At 47.0% G+C, this 21,553-nt stretch overlaps 1 protein-coding gene across 3 annotated transcripts in view; it reads left to right on the forward strand.

Annotated features, from left to right (window-relative positions):
- The window catches only part of ITGA9 (integrin subunit alpha 9), a 369,289-nt gene that overhangs the window by 72,735 nt on the left and 275,001 nt on the right, over positions 1-21,553 (forward strand). For all 3 annotated transcript variants that reach the window (XM_034956118.2, XM_034956120.2, XM_034956121.3), the window contains exons 13-15: positions 1,271-1,316; positions 8,534-8,688; positions 17,658-17,818. In XM_034956118.2, the coding sequence (XP_034812009.1) occupies positions 1,271-1,316; positions 8,534-8,688; positions 17,658-17,818 (362 nt within the window). The remainder of the gene's footprint in view (positions 1-1,270; positions 1,317-8,533; positions 8,689-17,657; positions 17,819-21,553) is intronic.

Below are 21,553 nucleotides of genomic sequence, written 5' to 3' on the forward strand. Positions count from 1 at the left end.
GCAGTGCACGGGGATCCATGCTTCCCAGTGGTTCAGCTACTTTTCTGTAAATGTGAGGTGAGCAAGGTGTTCACAGTTCACAATGGATCTGAATTTCTGATCTTGTGTTTTTCATAAGGGAAATTGACAAATTCCTCAGGTTCTTTTATTTTTAAACATATAGCAAATTTAAAGACTATTGAAGAACAAAATTGATACAACACCCAAGTGGAGAAATTTTAGGAACACTATAATTCATGGATTTGCCATTTGTTTTTCCTTAATGAGGGCATCATATAGATGCTCAGTGCATTTAGTGATGTACAGATTCAGACCCTCTTGGACTCAGATACTTGGTTCTGTGAAGTAGTAGTGGGAACCCCAGGGCCAGGGATTTATATGGCCGGGTTGGGGTGGTAGGGAGAAAGGCATAGAACCACTGGAAGAGTAAATACTTCCTAAATTAAAGTTATTTAGGAATAAACATTACCAGTTAAACCAGGGTCTTGGTTTATAGCTTACCAAGTATTTTCATGAATTTACTGACTTAAATATCTGATTTCATATATTTAATAAATATTTACTATAAATCTAGTGGGTACTTAATGAATATTATATAATGACTAATAAATATTTTCTGATTTAAATGTAATGAAATATTATCAGCTTTTGAAGAAGGCCCTGGGGATAATTATCTTCATTTTACAGACAGGGATACCATGAGATACTCAGGTCACATAGAGTGAGGGGTGGAGGGTGACAATTCCATGTTCTTCAGAACCTAGAGCATTTTCCAAGAGTCACTGAATTCTAGGTATGTCTTTCTCTAATTCACTGATGTCAAAAGAAGTATAAGCCATATGTGTAATCTAAAATATTCCTGTAATTACATAAAATGATAAAAAAGGTGAAGTTAATTTTATTAATTTTTTTAGCCCAATATAGCCAACATATTATCATTTCAACATATAATCAATATGAAAGTTATTAGTGAGGTAGTTAATGGTTTTCTGTACTAGGTCTTTGAAATGTGGTGTGTAGTTTACACTCACAGCACCTCTCGACTGAGACTAGCCACATTTCAAGGCCCCAGTAGCCTGCGTAGGGATTGGCTGCCACGTCAGAGAGTGTGGCTTCCATTCTTACAAGATCATTGTATAGCCCAGACAGTGGCCGTCAGAGGGCTCTCCGGCCTCAAGGCTGGGTCTCCATCCTTGTGAGCGCATTCCCAGGGCGCGGTTGTGTATGGGCTTCAGCAAGTTTCTGAACGCTGTAAACTTCTCATTTTCAGATGTCACTGTTGGAGCCTTCATGTCCGACAGCGTGGTTCTTCTCAGGTGAGAGGCCCCACTCTTGCTCCTTGAATTGTGCTGTTCAGGGTGAGGGATGGAGCCATTCACCATTCATGGGCTCTTTCCTCTGTCCTGTTCCTTGTAGGCTGGAGGTGCTTAGTAAGTGGAAATGCTACCTTATTTTGTCATTCTAATTATTCTCTATCCCAGAGTTTCTAGCTGTGGCCTTGAATGGCTTGCAGGTATGAGATGATAACATCCTGGGAGCTTCTAGGTAGGGGTTGGGGTAGCCTAACTCTTAAGCCTAAGGTAGGGGTTGGGGTAGCCTAACTCTTAAGCCTAACTCTTAAGCTATTTGCTTTTGGCCAAGAACCTTCCATAATGTGCCATAAAAATATTTTATAATTTCCTGCGGGTGCTGGGAAGCACTGTTCATTCTGTCTCTTCATCTGTACACCCTGCATTTGTACCTCCAGTCAGTCCACAACACCCTGGGGACCGGGAGCCTCCTGCCCGTTAGACAGCACGTCATTCCCTGTTGGCTGCAGAGGTGAGGGACATGAGCTGAGGCCCAGAGCTTGCTGAGGCCCGTGCAGTCTGCATCTCTCCTGCAAAGGCCAGTGGGCCGCCGCCACCACCCGTGAACCCTCTCCAAGTATTTCTAGCTGTATGAGTCAGAGGAGGCAGAATTACACTTTGGAGTGGGAGCCAATTCTTAGGTTTTGTTAATAACCTGATGGCAGAACTTTCTAAAATAGACTAATAGGATCTCAGAGCTGGAAGGGATCCCAGAGGCCATGTAGTTCCACACCCCAGATCCTTCTTATTCAGCGGTACCTTCTGCTGGTCTCCACTGCAGGGCTACACAGCCTCCTGTTTGAGTGAGATGCCCCATGAGTGGGAGCCCAGTTACTTCTAAGGGAACCAGCTTGCCCCGGGTAACATTAAATCTTGAATTATTAAAGAGGCAGAAGAGCCTTGAGGTTGAATGTGAACTCAGGGGCCAGGTGGCCGGGTTCCAGCCCTGACTCTGCCCTTACTAGGTGAGTTTCCTGGGCAAGTCCCCTGACCTTTCTGTTTCAGGATTCTCCTCTGTTGGCCAGGACAGCAATACAGATGCTCCTTGACTTAGGATGGGGTTATTTCCAGATAAATCCATTCTAAGTCAAAACATGGTATTTTCAACTTAGGATGGGTTTATCCAGATGTAGCCTCATGGTAAGTCAAGGAGTGTGCTGCATTCCTATGGCTTTTGCACCGTTGTGAAGTTGAAAAATCATAAGTTAAACCATTATAAGTCGGGGACTATCTGCAGTACATGTAAAATGTTCAGAACAGTGCCTGGTTTAACTGCTTAATAAATCTTAGCAAGTTTGATGTAAATTGGGTTAAATTTGCCTCCCTAAAATTCTGCTTCTCAGTCTTGTGTCTTTTATATAGCAACCCTTTAGTATCTGAAGGGGGCAATTGTGTCCCCCAAGTGGTGACTTCACTAAGATAAGGCCTCCCTGGTTCCTGTAATTATTTCCCATGTGACTGGATTTTCACTTTCTTTATCAGCGCTTCCTCTGGATAAAACAGCTTTTGTGGCTCCAAGTGATTGAGGTTAGATTTGTGAAGCTGGTTGCTCTAGTTGGTGCTTTCATGATGTCATCTTTGCTCTCTTCATTATCCTGAGCATCTTACTTTGGTTTGTCAGGATTCTTCTCAAATAAAACACACTCCTCAACTTTTACAGTTGAAAACAGGCTTTTTTTTCCTTCTTTTCTTTTTTTGAGATGGAGTCTTGCTCTGTCACCCGGGCTGGAGTGCAATGGTGTGATCTCAGCTCACCACAACCTCCGCCTCCTGGGTTCAAGTGATTCTCCTGCCTCAGCCTCCTGAGCAGCTGGGATCACAGGTGCACACCACCACACCTGGCTAATTTTTAAATATTTTTAGTAGAGACAGGTTTCACCATGTTGATCAGGCTGGTCTCGAACTCCTGACCTTGTGATCTGCCCACCTCAGCCTCCCAAAGTGCTGGGATTACAGGCGTGAGCCATTGCGCCTGACCCAACAGGCCCTCTTAAAACCGGGGCCATCTGGCTGAAGGTCCATCATATAGACTCTGCTTTCTCATCATTCTTGTATTTTTTAATCTTCCTGCTGTGAGCTTAATCCAAAGGGTATTTTCTTTTTCTCTTCTTCATGGTGAGGGACGGCCTTCTCCAGGAGTTTGCTCACATATGGATGTAAAGTAAAGCGAGGCAGTTACATAATGGGTGGGAGACCCCAGACTCCAGCCTAGGATGGAGGGTTGAATCTGGTGAGTTGGAGCTCAACAGGGACAAATGTAAAGTTCTTCAAGAAGAACTCCAGGGAGAGCACGTATCAAGAGAAGAGACCTAGGAGAGGAGCCTGGGGAGCCCTGCCCTGAATAAGAGGCATGGAAGGCCCAAGAAGAGTGGTCGGGCCATGACAGCTGTAGAGTAGCATGCAAGGATGTTGTGGTCACAATAATCCATTATCTTATTCATTCAGCTAAGGTGCATTGACCTGTTGAGATGCAGCCATGCATCAGATCCTGGGGATTTGATGGGAAACCTGACCTAGCCTGTGACCTTAGATTATAGCCAGAGAGCCATATGCAAGTGAATAATAATGCAACCAATGTTTGGTAAGCTCCTACCGCATGCCTGGCACAGTGTGAGCACTTCATTTGTGTTCATTCTTTGTTATTGTTTTCTTTCTGTATTAAGGTAGAATTTGCATGCAATAAAATGCACCAATTTGAGAGTATGACTCCATGAGTTTTGACCACTGCATATGCTGTGTGACTACCACCCCACCACAATAAAGAATACTTCTGTCACCCCAGAGAGTTTCCTTGTGCCTCTGTCTAGTCATACCCCTCTCCTGATAGACAACCACTGTTCTGACTTCTATCACCATAGATCCATCTTGCCCATTCTAGAATTTCACATTGGTGGGGATATACAGTATGGACTCTTTTGTTTCTGGCCTCTTTTAATCAGTGTGATGCATTTGAGATTCGTTCATGTTGGTGTGTTGCTTGTTTTTCCCCTTACTGAGTAGCACTCCATTGACTGAATATCCTTGAGTTTGTTCATCCATCCTCTTGTTGACAGAACACATGACAACTCTTAGTCTTCTTAACAATCCATGACATAAGTGGGGCTGTTATCCCCATTTTATGGGTGAGGAGACCAAGGACATGCAGATCTTATTAATATAAAAGGGAAGGTGATTCCAGATGGTGGTAGGTGCTGTGAGGATTATAAGGCAGGGTTACTTGGTCAGGCAGTGGTGTCAAAGTCAGCAGGAAGGGCCAAGCAGAGTGAGGCCTGAGACTTTTTGGAGGTGGCAGGGGGAGGTCAGGGGTGCCCTTGGCTGTGGTGGCTCTAGAGAAGTGATGGGGCAAAAGCCAGATGGCAGTGGGTGGGTGAGAGAAGAAACAAGAAGGACAGTGACTCTTGACTGCTTCTCCAGAAGCTTGGCTGCAAAGGAGCAAATTGGACCAGCAGGTAGTTCAGGGAGGTGTTTTAAGGACAGGAAGCTCTAGATGAGTGATTAGGCCAAGAACGTCTTTGAGCCATTTTCTGGTCTCCCAAGTCCCTTACCCTCTTGGAAGAGATCAGAGGTGGTCACCCTCAGCTTCACCCTCATCTATGTGAACCCTGATGCCCTGACCCTGTGCCTACACCCAAGGGTCCTGGAGAGGTTGAAGAGACAAGAGGGAGGATGGGAGGCTGCTCCAGGGATGAGGGATGGGGGGATGAGGTTGGTGAGAGTGATGGAATCTGGTTCATCGGCTGGGGGCGAGGGGCCCTCATCTTCTGAGCCAGGCCCCAAGATAGGAATAAGGTCAGAGCAAGGTTCAGTTCCGGTACACGGGCTGGGGGCGAGGGGCCCTCATCTTCTGAGCCAGGCCCCAAGATAGGAATAAGGTCAGGGCGAGGTTCAGTTTGGGATGTGGATGAGGATGAAGCAGAGGGTGACCACCCTGGTCTATTCCAGGAGGACAAGGGAATCAGGGAGAGCAGGGAAGGCTTCAAAGACAGGCTGGAGCCCCTAAGAGAGGAAGCAAGGTGGGGCAGGCAAAGGGGTTGCTGAGCATGTCTGAGGGGCCAGCAGGCTGGATGTCTGCAGGGGCAGCCGTTGATAAAGTCCCAGGATTCAGCTGAGCAGCAGTGAAGGCCTGGAGGCATCAGCTGGCTATGTTAAGTAGGGGCTTGGCTCAGCCTGGCCTAACTGATGTTAGATTTTGAGTTACTTTAGGTTTTGGGTGGGACTAGAAAAGCAGGGAGGGCTAGGAGACCACGCATGTGCAAGCACACATAGATATGTATTGCCCATCGTTCCTAACCCTCCTAAGGGCAGGAGGCCAGAGGTATGTGGGTTAGGAATGCTATGGGCTGCAGCTAAGAGAAAACCTGGCTGAGGCTTTCAACTATATGACCTCAAATTAGCTCCCTGGAGGTAGGTGGCCCCAGGGCTGGCTTAGTAACCTAACAATGGCACCAGTGGCACCAGGGGTGAAGGCTCTTTATCTGTCCTTGCCTTGCAGAAGGCCAAGGCACCTTGAGCAACATGTCAAAGGGCATCCCAACTGGTTGTATTATTTACCTTGAAGTGAAGTGTCAGGATTTGAACTGTCAGCCCTCAGGGAGAAGTGTTCCAGCTACCAGGTTTTTTTTTTGGTTTTTTTTTTTTTTTTTGAGACGGAGTCTCCCGCTGTCACCAAGGCTGGAGTGCAGTGGTGCAATCTTGGCTCACTGCAAGCTCTGCCTCCCGGGTTCACGTCATTCTTCTGCCTCAGCCTCCCAAGTAGCTGGGACTACAGGTGCCCGCCACCACACCCAGCTAATTTTTTGTATTTTTAGTAGAGACAGGGTTTCACCGTGTTAGCCAGTATGGTCTCGATCTCCTGACCTTGTGATCCACCCGCCTCAGCCTCCCAAAGTGCTGGGATTACAGGCGTGAGCCACCGCGCCCGGCCGCTACCAGCTTCTTAAGAAAAAAAAAGCACTGAAAGCGCTTGTGGTGCTGTCCTTGGGTGCTCCTTTGCTTTTATCTCAGAGGCTGGCACATTTGTAGGCAGGACTGTGAGACACAGTCTCCCCTGCCCCCAGGAGTGTGGCTGGCCTGCTCTGCCCTCAGGAAGTTTGCTTCCCTCAGATTAGCCCCGGGGCAGGTCCTGTGTCAGGGTGATAGGCACACGGTGCTCTCCCATTGAAGGTCACAGGAAGCGATCAGAGAGGCCTCTGAAAGATTTCTGGGCTTTTCTTCATCCAAAAACAATACTTGGAGTTGAAACAAAAAGGTTGAAGGGAACTGATCCGACAGCTGTGGGAAGGAGATGTACCTGTGAAGGTCCCTGTGGTCCATTTCAAAGGATACTGTTTTTCCAACTTCCACTGAGGTCACTGTGTCTGGGCTGCCCACGTCTGTTTCCTGCCTGCCGCACTGTCTTCTGCAGAGCTCTTTTGTGAGAGGAGGATTCGGCCTCCTCCCTGACGAGGTGGCCCCTGGGGATGATGGGGCGGGCTAGGCTTTTCTTCTGTACCATGACCAGGCGCGTCAGGGACCAGGCAAGGTGGAGACCAGCTCTTCATGGTACTTCTGTCCATCTGTGAGGCTTTGGACACTCGTGGTTTTCAGTCTCCTAGGCTGGAGTAAAATTTGTACTTATTTAACAAGGGTGTTTGCACATTTATTATGGGAACGAGAGGATGAATTCACCGGATCCCAGCCCTTTCAGGGTGCTGCAGGATGGTGGGGCAGGTTTGGAAATAGACAATGACTGTTCACCTTAGTAAGTGGGGGCCAGAGGTGTGTGTACAGAGCTGGAAGCACAGAGAGGGAGGATGCCTGTCAGGGGTACTAGAGAAGGCTTCCTCAGGGTGGGAACATTTGAGCTGGCTGTTGAAAGGTCGACGGGGTTTTATAGGGTGTCCATTGGCTTCTGCACAATCACACTGGCCAGGGGTAAGATATCCACTTTCCGATTTATTTCTGGTATCCTGTAAGGATGAACCCAGAAGAAAATGGAAAGACTAAGGTGTTGGCCTTCTTTCAGGCACTGCTATTGTCTGACTTCCGTTTGTCCTGTGGCCAGATTTGCTCTGGAAGTCCCGCAGTTCCACTGCATCTGTTACCACTACTCTCTGTTGACCCCATCTCCCAGCATGGTGGCAGCAGTGGAGTCCCCTCACCCCATCTGTGCCTCGTGTCTCTTCACTTCCTTTGTTCACCCAGATTTTCCTTAACGCTTTCTTCCCTTGGAGTTGGTGTGGGTCATCATTCCCATCCACCCCATCACCCTGGGCTCTCTTTGAGGGATCATTGTACACAGGGGCATCATTGTTCTCAAGCTACTAATGCCCCTTAATCTTGTTATGTCACCCCAGTGGTGTGAAGGCCAGGGCTCCTTAGAGGTAAAAGGGTCTCTTTGTGAGGCCTGGAGGGGAGAAGGTTGAGCGGTAGCTTAGGTGAATGCTGCCTGAGCAGATGTCTGCAGTGGGAGCAGAATGGTGTGATTTACTCTTTGTTTTTGTGGGATGTCCTTGGGGAGCCCACAGGTGCTGTCCATTCATCAAGCACTGGGAGATGGTCCATGGCAGGGAGGAGAGTATGGCTATTTATTGAGTTTCATTTGGTCATAAGACTGGGCAGGTTGATTTCTTCTGCCCTGAAGCACTTTGCTATTACCAGCTGGGACTCCACTTATCAAGTTCTTTTAGGAAATTACCCAATGAATTGGTGGAGGTAAATGATGCAGGAGGTTTGACCAACTGAATGGGGCTAGAACATTGCAGTTCATGCTCATAATGGCAGCAAATGCTTGAGGGAATCCCTGAGTATGCATCTATTTCTTGAATCATGGCATCTGCTATAGGAAATCCTCTTAAATGTATTATCTCCCTAATAAAATGGAAATTGGTACTTAATTGGTAAAATTTTAAATAATTACCCAGCATCTGGTGGTTCATTTATGGCTTCAACCAGATGCATTTTATTAACAACAAACTTGCTTTTATTATTGGGAAGCTAACTATTAATTTACTAGGCAATATGCCCCTTCTAAAACCAGAAAAAAATGCTCACAGAACATACTAGCACTTCTCTCTTGGGATATTTCATGCTTTAATTAAATGCTGGGTTGAAGGCCTAGGATTTATCCTGTTGGTCTAGTTCTTGTTTGGTTCTGAGAGCTGCTCCTTACCATGACTAAGTCACCTTCCTCTCTTGCCCTGCAGAGCAAGGCCTGTCATTACGGTGGATGTCTCCATCTTCCTCCCGGGCTCCATCAACATCACAGCGCCTCAGTGTCACGACGGACAGCAGCCTGTGAACTGCCTGAACGTCACCACCTGCTTCAGCTTCCATGGCAAACACGTTCCAGGAGAGATTGGTAATGAGCCACCAAGTCAGGGCTCAGGATACCCGTTTAGCTGGAGTGGGCTAGTGGGATATTTCCGATGTTCCCTGTCGCTGTTCCTCCCAGCTGGTTTTGCAGGCAGCAGGCACACAGGCTGGACATCCTTTCCCTCTGAGGTTCCTCCCCTTCTATTTCCTGCTTATCAACATGTTTCTAATGTCACACAACCTCCAGCTCTAGGACAAATAATGTTGGACCCCAAGCATTCTTTTTCCAAATGTGAGGGCTAGACTGAAGCCTCATTGGACCACAGGTCCTATAGGACTGGTGGAGATATAGTGCCTGGAGCCTGGCCCTTAGGGAACATTCGAGCAGTTAGAAAGCAGAAGTGACAGGACTTTGGAGGCTCCTTATTGAGCTTGTAGCATCAGCCAGATGTCAGGGGACTTATGCCATTTACTATGGAATTGGAGACCAAAGATGGATGGTGGGATTCGCATGCTGGTGTTACAGAGGCTTAAGTTTCTAAAAGAGGGGTGCTGCTTCGGCAGCTCAGAATTGAAAAGAGGCAGGCATTGTCCTGACAGCTGGTAACTGTCCCTGCCATTTGTCTGACTGGGGAAAATCAACTTGCTAGCCCAGCTCTAGAGACTGGATTAAACCCCAGAACAAGATAGAACCAGTGTTGATTGGAATTCAGAGCACGTGATCACCTGAAGGAAATGAATCTGCAGCTTTATGCATATTACTAGGTGCTTCGTTTTTATTTAAAAGGCTGATTTAATAATAGAAAGAAAAACTCCAGGCAAACAAAAACACTAACAGGGACCTGAACCTACTGACGTTCTTAGATATTTTTAATGTCATGAGTGACTCCTTTTGCTACTCACAGTGTAGCCCCTGGCCTAGCATTGTCAGCATCACTGAGAACTTGTTAGAAATGCAGGACTTTGGGCTCCACTTTGGACTTCTGAATCAGAATCTGCATTTTCACAAGAGCCCCACAAGATTCCTGTGCACATTTAAGTTTGAGAAGCACTGCTCTGGAGCACACATGTGTGCACACACGCCCACTTATGCAGAAATATTTACATGAGCTAGTTCATTCCTCAGCCACACCTCAAATGTTCTACCTTATTTAATATGTTCATCCTTCTTGGCTATCTCATTGGCAATTTCTCTTGATCTTCAGGTATATTGAATAAGCTCAACGATTAAACATATTTATTTTATCATTTTTTAGAAAGAGCTTAGAAATTTCAACATTGAATGAAACCATACCATAAAACTTGGGAACTGGTTAGTGAGGGAGGATTAACAACATTTTCTTGTGCAGCTCAGTGAGAAAGAGCAGCTCACTCAAGATCACACAGATATTGTTGAAGCCAGGAGTTGAATTTGGATCTTATGATACTTAGTTTTGCTTTCTAACAACTATTTCTCACCACCTCCATAATTGTTTAAGATACTACAGTCTTAAGGAAAAAAGCTTTCTGATAGTTCTGGGACTCGTGTGTCCTCCACATAATTAAGCAGTCTGTCTTCTGTCCAATGCCAGCTCATCACGTAGTTGGACTCTGTTAAAAAACATTTTTAAAGAATGAAGATTAATTTTGATACACATAAGAATGAGAACTATTCTAGAACTCTCAAAAAGGGCAAACGAGTAATAGTTTCTGTGTATGTTCATTTGACACATGCTTATTATGTATCCACATGTGCCAGGCACTGGAGATATAGTCCTGCCTTCATGGAGCTTCTAAAGGGAGTTACAAAGAGTTTCTACTATTTTGGCCTTGAAGCAGTGTTAGACAATGTTCACTTATCGCTGTTGTGAAAGTGAAGGTAAATTGGCATAGCTGAAGCAGAGAAGAAGAAACCAAGATGCAAGTTAGAGCAAGAGTGATTCAGACCATGAGACAAGTGGTAGAGCAAACTCTGAGTTGAAGGTTCATGAGCTGAGCGCAGAGGAGATGTGGGTGCCTCCTCATGCTGTTCCCGACCAGTGGCTCTTTCTGGGGCCCCATCTAGCATGAGCCTTTCACAGACTGCTAAGCACAATTAGAATGAAGGTCTAGGCTTAGCCATAGCCCCAGAAGTGTTGGGGTAAAGTGGAAGAGGCAGGCAGTTGGATGGCATTTTGTACTGTACCTTGTGGGCAATGTGAAGCAACCTGGCTTATATCTGACATTAGGTGGGGCCCATTCAGCACCAGTGTACCCTCCCATTAATTTCTCTTCCCTATCCTCCATCTGCCACATGGGTTCATAGATAAAGTCAAACATCCCTTTACACTCTAAGGGTGTGTTTCCCCGATAATCAGGCTTAAAGGGGATGGTAACTGGAGAATTTTGATATCTCAATATAATAAGGCAATGCAGAAAATTATTCATCCCCAGCATGTTTCTGTCACTTTCTCTGGCATTCATATCTCAATCTTTGCAGTAGAAAGAGAAATGTAGAAATCTGCCAGAAAATGTGCTGGCAGTGAAATGGAGAGTTTGGGGAGGGAAAAATGGGCAGGCCTTATGGAAATGTGATAGGAAATGAGGTGGAGGTGAAAGGTCAGGTAACTGTGGGGGTCCAGCTCTGGGTGTGGTGTCCTAGAATTCAGCAAGGAAGGCAGCCTTTTGGCTCTGCACAGTTGGGAAGGTCAGTCTTCAGATGGAGGAAAGATGAGCACTTCCAGGACACAGATACCCTCCACTCCCATCCAAGCTCAGCAGAGGGTGCTGGCCAACTCTGTCATCTCCAGGCCTCCGCCTCAGGAACCCACAGCTGAGACACTGGGTTACCAGCCTTCCTACTCTTTGTGCTGGCAGCTGCAGAGGAACCATGTGGATGATGACTTTGTCCATGGAATGCCTGGTGAATGAGTGCCAGCCCTGGGCAGGCCTTCCAGGCACCTCTCGATGTCTGCATATCTTGGGCTGAGTTTGTTAGCAGGACGGCTGCATTTGGGCAGAGCAATACACAGATACCTGTGGTGGGCTAGGTACTGCTGTCAGAAGTGGTATCTTCTGTGGTATTTATCTGCTGCTGTCTTCAGCTACATGACCTGCTCTCTCAGGATGGTTTTGAGAGCCATAAGCAGCTGATGTTAGTCTTGTGCCTTTGGTTTCTTCTTCTCTACCTGGCAGGGTTCAAGCCTATGTACAGAGAAGGGACACCAACTGCCTCTTTATTTCCTGCTTTAGAAATGGGAGACCACAGTGCCTACTTGGTCATGGGAGTGTTCAGGACCAGCTCATTAGCGGGACACAAGCTGCTGTAGCCTCTGTAAATACTGTAGGAAATACAGACTTTCTCTGTAGGAGGTGAATCTGCCTTGGCCTCTGAAACAGGCAGAGTCCAGGCAGCAAAACAAAAACCATACCAGTTATTTTAACAGAGGAAATTTAGCACTGGGAATGGGTTAAACAGGTCATGGACGACCTGGGAGTAACTGCAGGAAGCAGCTGCCGCCTCCAGGTCTGCGCCAGTGGATCTCAAAGTGTGGTCCCAGACCAGCTGCATTAGCATCACCTGGGATCTCATTAGATATGCAAATTCTGACTAGAAACTCTGAAGGTGGGACCCACATCTGTGTTTTTACAAGCCTCCAGATGGGTTCAATTTGAGAACCACTGTTCAAGGTTATACTTCGGGTTAACCACTTCCTTGGGGTTATCAGAACCTATAAGCTTGGAGAAGGGGCCCTGCGGAGCTAGGACCTGAACCTCTGAGGAGAGGGGGCTGGTGCTGCTGATCTCTCTGAGGGAGTGCAATGAGGCTGGCTCTGGGAGAATGGGGGGAAAATTGAAAACTACAATTAACTGCTGTTGGGGCCAGCTGCCGTGAGAAACTGTTGCTGGGATAAGCTGCTAGGAATAGGAAGCAGGGAGGAAGGAGCGAGTTCCTTTGCCCTCCTCCAGCCTTGCAGGCTCCCTCCGATGCTCCATATTAGCAGAGCCTCACAGCGAGCCTCTGGCAAAACAAGTGAGGTTTGCAGGGTCCCAGCCCCAGTGTCACAGTGCAGGGTAGAGAAGGGTGGGTTGGAGCTGAGGACAACAGCTTCATAAACCAGCACAGCAAGCATCCAGTTACATTGAGTTGCTGAATCCCTGTTGGGTCATTCAATCAAACAATAATAATTAAGGTCCTACAGAGTGCCAGACACCCTGCTTATCCTGGGGCACGGAGCAGTGAGCAGGACAGGCAAAGTCCTTGCCCTCATGGAGCTGGCATTCTAGCGGGAGGGGGGCAGGCAGACGGGACAAAAACAACCAGCTGCTCTCTTGCTGGCTTTTCTAGATGAGCTCCGGGCCCCTTGTGTGGCATGCACTGTGCTTAGCACTGGGACACAGACAGACACAGACTTCTCACTCCGACTGTGGGCTCCTCCAGGAGCAGGTTTACAACATATTTCATAAAGCACTTTAAAATAGGAGTTCTTCCTGTCCCTAATAGTATTATTCATCACTTCATTCTTGGCCTGGGAACAGCCTGTGGCCCCTTGGAGCCTCCTGGCTAGCATAGGTGAAGGTGGTGAATGCTTTGCCCAAGGGGACCCTGCCCCTCACCCATGGACGGTGCTTGTACCTACTCACTGGCCAGGCTGAAGCCTAAACTTGCTTGTCAATCTCTGGAGGCTGGGAATCAAGCTGGCAGTTCTGGGCTTTCACCAGAGTGTGAAACGAAAACCAGGAAGGGGGGCTCTCTGAGTGATTGCATTTTGCACTCTGACCCAGTGCTCCTGTGTTTCCATGGTTCTCAGCCTGAAGCTTGGGAAGGAGAATTTGTTAGAATTTCACAGCTGAAATCTTGTTCTGATGGAGAGCAGGAATTAATCAAAACTTGCTGGGAGAGACCAGAGCTAGAGTTGATGAGAGACAGCTGGCTCCCTCCTGGCCCAGGCCCGTGCAGGGGGGCTCCTCGGGAAGCAGCCGGGGGCAGGGCAGGGAGGTGGCTGAAAGTATTACTCGGGGCTGATCAGCTTTTCCATCACCATGACATCATTCGACATGGCAGGGACACAAGCTGCCAGAAGGAAAAACCTAAGATGTGAAATGTGCTGTTGGAGCAGGCCCTAATCAGAACTAGCAGCCTCCCAGGGACAGATAGGGGCTGGCCAGGCTGGCTTACCTCATGGCCAGCTGTGGGCAACTTGGACAGCCTGATCCACCCACCTTCCCAGGGCCCTGACCGCAGAGCCCGGGCAGCTGATCGGCTGCTTCCCAGACATGTCCTCTGCTTCCCTTTCCACCAGACCCTTTACCAGTGGGTGCTGGTAAAACTGCCAGTTCCACTCAGGGCTTTGGAATGAGTGGTCAGCATTTCTTCTTGCCTCCTCAGGCAGGGTCTCTCGTTGTGAATCTTGCTTTCTTCTAGAGGAGACAGTCTGATGTAGAAGTAATTTCCTTTGGGGTAATTTAAAATGTCAAAATTTAAATCAAGGAAAAGTACTAATTAGGCAGTTCTAGAGATGAAATGCTTCCAGAATGATTGCACTTGGTGAATTGGATAATGCGGTATGTCTGTGATTGTATGTTTTAACATTTTAGAGAAATCTGAAAGTTTAATGTGCTGGCATGCACACACCCCGCTGGAGAGGAGCAGCAGTTGCCTTGTCCTCAGCTCAGTTTCTGTGAACTGTGGGTTGTTTCTCTCTCCCTTGAGTTGCAAGAGATCAGTACTTCCGGATCAGTACTTCTGCAGTGAGATGAAACTTTGGAGGAGTAAAGTTGGTGTTTGTAAATTATCTAGCACAGTGCTTGGCACACGTTGCAGGTTGAATTTATTTGCTTTTCCTGACTTACCCTGTGTTAATATGGGTTCTCCCCAAAACAGAGCCTGGGTCAAGGATCTGAGTGCATGTGGTTGATACACAAATGATCCCAAGAGGTACCAGTAAGGAAATAGGACAGTGAGACAGGAAAGGAAGGCAGCTGCAGACCTCAGGCTTCTCCAGAGAAACAGAATGGAGAGAGAAAGAAATGGATTAGTTGGTTGATTTTCAGGAATTGGGTTGTGAGATTATGAGGTCTGGGAAGTCTGAATTCTTCAGGGCAGGCCAGTAGGCTGGAGACTCAGGGAAGAGTTGATGTTGCAGCTCAAGTCTGAAAGCAGTCTAAAAGCAGTTTATTTTTTTGGGAACCTTAGTCTTTTTCTCTTAAAACCTTCAACAGATGAGGCTTGCCCACATTTTGGAGGGTAATCTGCTTTATTCAAAGTCTACTGATTTAAATGTTAATCTAATATAAAAAAATACCTTCTCAGTGACATCTAGATTGGTGCTTGACCAGATTCTGGGTACTGTGGCCCAGCCAAGTTGACACATAAAATTAGCCATCAGAGCAGCCAAATAGAGGGTGTCTTACTGAGCAGATTACCACTGTGGGCAGCTGGAGCTCAGTCCTGCTGGGGAACCCTGGCAGTCAGTGTAGACCGTGCCCCAGAATTACCCCACATCAAGTGGCAAGGGAGCTGGGGCTCTGCATTATGGAGGGCTTCTCTGGGGACTTGAGTTCCCTGGCACTCCTGGCTTGCCATGCACATGGACAGAGCCACTAGAAAAAGCCCTCAGGAGAAGAGATGCAGGTACTGGCAGTTGCAATTTGGGCTGGACAGCAGAGAAATGGTAAAAGCCAAGAGGATATGGGTGGGGGAGCAATACCATCCGTTCCATCTTCCTGTGTTCCTTTCCACCCAGGTTTTCTCTGAGCTCAGCTAGTTCATCTCTGGTAAGATAGTCCAGTCTCACTGTTCTCTCCATTGTCTCCCTTCCTGAGGGAAGGCAGCCATGGTTCTTTCACCTGGGAAGGAGGCTGGTCAGGGGACCCCGAGGAGAGTCTGCTCAGCAGCTGCCTCCACCACATTGGTTCACCCAACTGTGGCCTCTGGCTTGTCTTCCAGCAATGTGTATCTGTAGCCATGACTTTGCTTAAGCAAACTTGGAAATTCACTTCATTTAAATGTAATCTTTCTTACTTCAGGGCAGTTGTTCAGAGAAGTTGTGATCAGTAGAAGGTAAATTGGCTAGAGTTCAGTTGTAGATCTCTGCACTTGTTTGGACCTGCTATCCATGCATTCAAAAAAATGGGAGGTTTTGGTCAAGTAATGTACAACATGCAGCAAGAACAAGTGTGGTGGGAATAGCCTGGCACCAGAGATTAAGGGAGTCCTAGATTCAGCTGTTTGATGGGTGGCCCTCTGGCCTGGAGCAAGTCTTGTTCCCTTTTGGGGCCTCAGTTCCCTCATCTTAAAAAATGAAGGTTTTTGAGCTTAGTGATCTCCAGGATTGCCTCAAAGCTTTGCCAGTCTGAATCTACCCTTTTCTTGCTATTGTCCCCATTGGAGTTGGTGTGTGACACTTGCACAGGTGCCAGTGTTTTCTGTGTGGGAGCACTTTCCTGTATGCATTATTTTCTTCTTAATAATGGCACCTCCTGAGAGTATCCAGGTCTCAGATCCCTTCTGGTGACACAGCCTTGCCTTGTAAGTCAACTGTTTGCTGGTGTTAAACAAGTTGGGGCAGATGGCTCTGCTGACTAGGAATTTGCCAGCTCGGCATGGCAAGATCCCTGAGATGGCAGAGGCCCAGGGAGGCCATTAGAAGCATCAAAAATATGCCCTGTGGCAGGTGCAGAATGCCCATTCAGGTCACCTTCCTCTCTGCCTGTTCATACCTCCCCTGGTGGCTGATCCCTTTGATGTCATTAAAAGCCGGAGCCTTCCCTAATGCCTGACTTCACTTACTTAAATGCCAGTGGGCTTGGGGCTACTTGTTACTGATGCAAAGCCCCCAGATTCTAAGAGGCAGATGTGTGGAGACAGGGCAGGGCTGGGTCATCTGCCTTCTGTTGCTTAGCCATCTTGCCTTGTCATTCCAGGGACAGAGATTCCTGTTCTCTCACTTTAAAAATAACATATTTCCTTGAATCTCCAAAACAGTTAAAAAATAAAAAGGGTTACGGAGGGGATGACCTCTGGCACAGAAAAGCAGTAAAATAGGTGTATTGACGCTGAAGTCATATTTCTATAATGAAATACATACCTATCTATTTACTTATTGACTCTGAAATAACAGAGGTAGATCCTTCCAGGTTTATCTAGCCTGCATTTGATACTGTGATCATCTTTTTTTTCTTTCTTTCTTTCTTCTTTTTTTTAAATTCAAGACTGTGTTACAAAAGTTCTGCCATCTGGCATTACACATTCAGGTATGGGGGTGAGTTATTCTTTGCAGGAGAGGACCTCAGTACAGGCCCTACTGTGGTCATAGCTTTGTTGAAAGGATAGGCACTACAAAATGTTTGATCACCACACTCGGCTACCTGGGAATAAAGGCAACTCCAGCCTTCATCTGGGTTCCTGTGCATGTAAACTACCTGAAGGCAGGAGTTTATGCCTGCGTTGTTCATTGATACATCCCCTCTACCTTTAGCGGTGCCTGGCCTATAGTTAGTGCTCAGTAAACGATGGCGGGCACATGGTCCGGTCCATGTACTGATTATAGAGCACGACTCAACTTTGTTGAGATGAGTTAAAATTATCAGATGAGCTGGTTCCCTTGTGTTGGGCATAAACCATGTGCTTTATAGAAGTCAGTATTACACAAAGCCTTGGTAATTTCAGCAGCTTCTGGTAATGTTCTGTAGGTTTGTCATGATGTTTTGCTTGTCAGGACACTAACCTGTGTTGGGTACACCTCGTTGATGGGCATATTGCTGGCTCAGTTGATACCTCATGATGGCATGAGGTTTAAATCAGGGAGAGCCATGAAGTATGACACAAGGAGAGTCATTAGAAAGGCAGAGGACATCATGCTTCTCTCTCGATTCTTTGAGCACCCTGGCTGTGTGCTGCTTTCTGAGCAAGTCTCTGCTTGGGGCTGCAGTCTCCTGCCATGGAAGGGTAGGTATCGTATGAGATGTGCATGTGATCCCGTGACAAGGAAGAGAGGTGGCCTCATCACAGTGTGTCGGTCCTTTCTGACATTTTGATCTCTCATTTATTGGCAGGCCTGAATTATGTTCTGATGGCTGACGTGGCCAAAAAGGAGAAGGGCCAGATGCCCAGGGTCTACTTTGTGCTGCTGGGAGAGACCATGGGTCAGGTCACAGAGAAGCTGCAGCTGACTTACATGGAGGAGACGTGTCGTCACTACGTGGCCCATGTGAAGGTCAGTCCTCTCCTCCTTTTTATCCTCAAACTTTGATCTCTGCAGATGTTCACTTGGAGCTGGTGGAAACTATTTTTATTATGTATTATGTGTGCTCTTCCAAAATTTTATTTCACAGGGAGGAGCATATCCATTTCTTCTTTTCTTTTAAAGTTGGCCTCTGACAGCCCTTTTATTTATCTTACTGTGTTGATTTCAGCCTTTAAGGGGGGTTGTGGTGGTCTAGGAGACCAGTGATGGTCCCTGGCTTTGACTTGTTCTTTTGAGAGGTTTCTCATCCTCTCCCCTCTATGAGGCTTGGTAGCCTTTTCAGAGGAGAGCCTTGGAAGCATGTGCCTCTGGGTCTGCAGTGATGCTGGATCACACCGCACCTGATGCCTTTGTCAGTGGTCTACTACAAATTAGCTCATGGTCACAGTTAAGGCATTTTAAAACTGGTTGGACTAGATTTTTTCCCCCTTGACTACTTTCTATTTATTTTAGGATGCATTTTTTGGCAACCTTTCCCCTCGCACTCTAAATAAACTTGCAAATGTTTTTCTCCTCTTGAAATTGTTTGTTAAATACACTTTGCTGCTAATTCAGGAGGCCAGGCTTTGATTAGCTACAGAGTGGCCCTTGCAGCAGGCGCTGGCAGGGTGGAAGACCTGGCAGTGCCTGATGCTGCAGGAATGGCCAGACACTGACCCATGGGCAGGGTCAGAGAGCGGAGGAGGTGGAAGAATGCACTTAATCCAGGCCACATGGTGGGTGGAATGAGCATGGGTTTTGGAGACACATAGATCCAGTGTGTAGCCAGCTGGACACATAATTGTGACCTCTCCCTGTCTCAGTCTCTGCATCTCTAAAATGGACACAGTAATCCTTACCTTGAAAGGTGGTCATCAGGATTAAACATTACACAATGAATTTACTTAAAGGACCTTGAATGGTGTCTGATAAATACAAAGCAACCAAATTATTATTATTTGGTTGGGCTGTATATAATTGCCAATATTCTTTTTGACTTACAAAAATGGAAATTTCATATAGCTCAACCTAATATTGTTTATTAGCCACTGGATTTCTGACTGATAGTTTGAAAAGTCTGCAGATTAGAGATGAAGTGTCCTCCTGTTAGTGCCAGAGCAGAAGAATAACAGCTGCTTCTAGATGCTTCAGGGCTGTATATAGAGAAATGCCCCACACACCCATGGCCCAGAGCCCATGAGTCCATGCCCCTCAGATGCTTCTCAGTGGGGCTGGGCTGTGTCTTCTGCCAGGACTCCTGCAGGGGCCTGCCCAGACCAGCTGCCTGAGGGCTTGGGATGCTGGCCATTTATAAAGCTGCTCCTGTGCCTGTTAAGCCATACAGCCCCACCCCCTCAGTCTTAGATTACATTGGCTTGTTGGTGCCTTTGGTGGGGTGTGAGGCTGTGCAGTACAGGCTCATATGCAAACACTGTCAGGCCTTTGAATGCCTGTGATTGGTGTTTTTATACCTGCTGGGGACAGGGCATCTTCTCTCGGGCCTCTTCTTGCTAGGTCTGTTCACAAAAGCTTTCCTTTAGGTTTCTTTGCAACTTCTTGCTTTGGCTGAGAAGTTATCCTTTGTTCCTAGTTACTAAGGGTACTGGTTATGAGATGCCACGCAGAGCCTGCAGGCCTTTGCAAAGTGCACTCAGGGAGTGGCAATAGTGAAGTGCAGGCCAGAGGCAGGGCTGTTTCTATGGTGGCCCTGAGGGTTACTAGGAAGGATCAGGGTTGCGCAAGGGGTTGGTCCTGCTACTTTCTGATATCTAGGGTTGCCAGACTTAGCAAATAAAACTATAGAACTCCTAATTAAATCTGAATTTCAGATCACCAATGAATAATTTTTTAGTATGAGTGTGTCCCAAATATTGCATGGGATATACTTATACTAAAAGCATTTTGTTGTTTATCTGAAATTTAAATTTAACTTGGCATCCTGTTGGCAGATTCAACTCTGCTGATCTTCCTCTACCCAACAAGTGGCATTTCTTCACTCAAGCAAAACCTGGCTGCCAAGAAGAGAGATTGAGATGATGGTTAGAAGAGTTTGGAGGCTGAGATCAGGGCTCTTGAGTGCAGATCCAGCACAGACCTTGACGTGATTATTTTGGTCATTCTAGGGAGAGCAAAAGAGCAGGCCTGCTTCAGTGAATTGGGACCTAGAGTCATTTGGATACAGTGGTTGCTTGGCCATTTTCTCATGCAAGGAGGTGGGAGCAAAGAAATACACCAGATAGACACATGTCTCTGAGACCTTTATGGTTCAAGAGGCAACATTGTTGCCAAGGTACTCTCAAGGTGGCTGATACTTTATAGCCATACTTTATAGCCATGAGAATGTTTATTTCTGGCAGTTACTGTCTGGGCTGTAGCAGAGGACTGGGCAAATGGCAGAGTGCACCCGTAGGATGAGTGCTAATGGCCTAGCTAGCTGTCCACAGAGGAGGCAGCAGGCACCGCCCCTGGCTTACTGGCTGTGGGAACACAGCTATGGAAGCTGAGGCAGGAAGCAAGGATGAGGGGAAGGGGAGTGGCAGCCGGGCCACCTCCTGGAGCAGGAACTGGGGCCTGGGGGGTGTTGGTCAGGGGTCAAGAGCAGGATGCAGTCTCTACTGCAAGTGGAGCTTTCTCAGTGGAGCTGGCTCTCGGCTTTATGGACAAATCAAAGAAGATAAATAAAAGCATTCTGGCTTATCACACACCATATGGCTAGCAGACAGTGGGGCCGGCATGAGGGGCTGGGCCTGCTTTGTTTAGGCTATCTTTAGGTATTTTTTTCTTTTTTTCTTTAAGCCTATTCCAATCTTTTTTTTTTTCTCCCTCTCCTTTTCCCTGGAAGTTTTCTTGCCATATATGGTGATAAGTGACTTTATCATGGAAGACCGCACAGGCTAACACCTGTTTTCCAGGCTGTCTTGTACCAGACTTTGTTCCATTCACCGTATTGGAGGGCACCTCCGGAGGGTATAGGATTTTGTGATAAGGCACATCCTCCTGAGGGGAGGGCAGGTACTTTCTCAGGGCCTCACTGTGGTCAGCAGAGCTGAGGCAGCTCCAGCCACTTCCTTGGCTTCTCTGCCTCAGAGTTCACACACCCCAGCTTATCTTCCCTCTTCCCCGAGACCAGCCCAGTTTTGGGGATGGGGCCCCTCCCACTAGCCAGTCAGGCTGGAGGCCTCTGGTGGATCTCACAGTCACAGGTGAAAGCCCAACACCTCCCCTCAGCATCGGGCTCTCCATGCCCTGCCTGACCTTACCTTTCTAGACCCATCTTCTGCCACCACATCCCCTGGGCCCCAGCTCTTGTCATGACCTGCCCCTTTCCTCCCGGAACCTGCTCCTTACACTTCTTTGCCTTGGTTCTTATGCTCACAGAAGTCAGAGGCCTGGTTTGTGTCATATTCATGTAGAACCATCTACCACCTGCATGATTTTTACATTTTTTTGGTCTTAAACTCATACTTCCTGTGGTATTTTCTTTCATATTTTTCTCTTTAAATCAGCCAACTTTTGGTCTCAAATAAAATAATTTAAAACAGAAACTTTGTACATTTCTATAAGCAGAAAACCATCTAACATTTCCCCAAAACAGAAAGTAACTGTAAAAATAAATATATTGAAGACACAACAGTGTCCTAGAATTCTAGCTGGATTTCATTGTTTGTCAAAGTTGCTGATAAAGCGCCCACTCCATTCATGTGTTAGAAAGGGAAATGATCAAGT

This window comes from Pan paniscus, chromosome 2 (genome assembly GCF_029289425.2).
Source record: "Pan paniscus chromosome 2, NHGRI_mPanPan1-v2.0_pri, whole genome shotgun sequence".
NCBI classification, from domain to species: domain Eukaryota; kingdom Metazoa; phylum Chordata; class Mammalia; order Primates; family Hominidae; genus Pan; species Pan paniscus.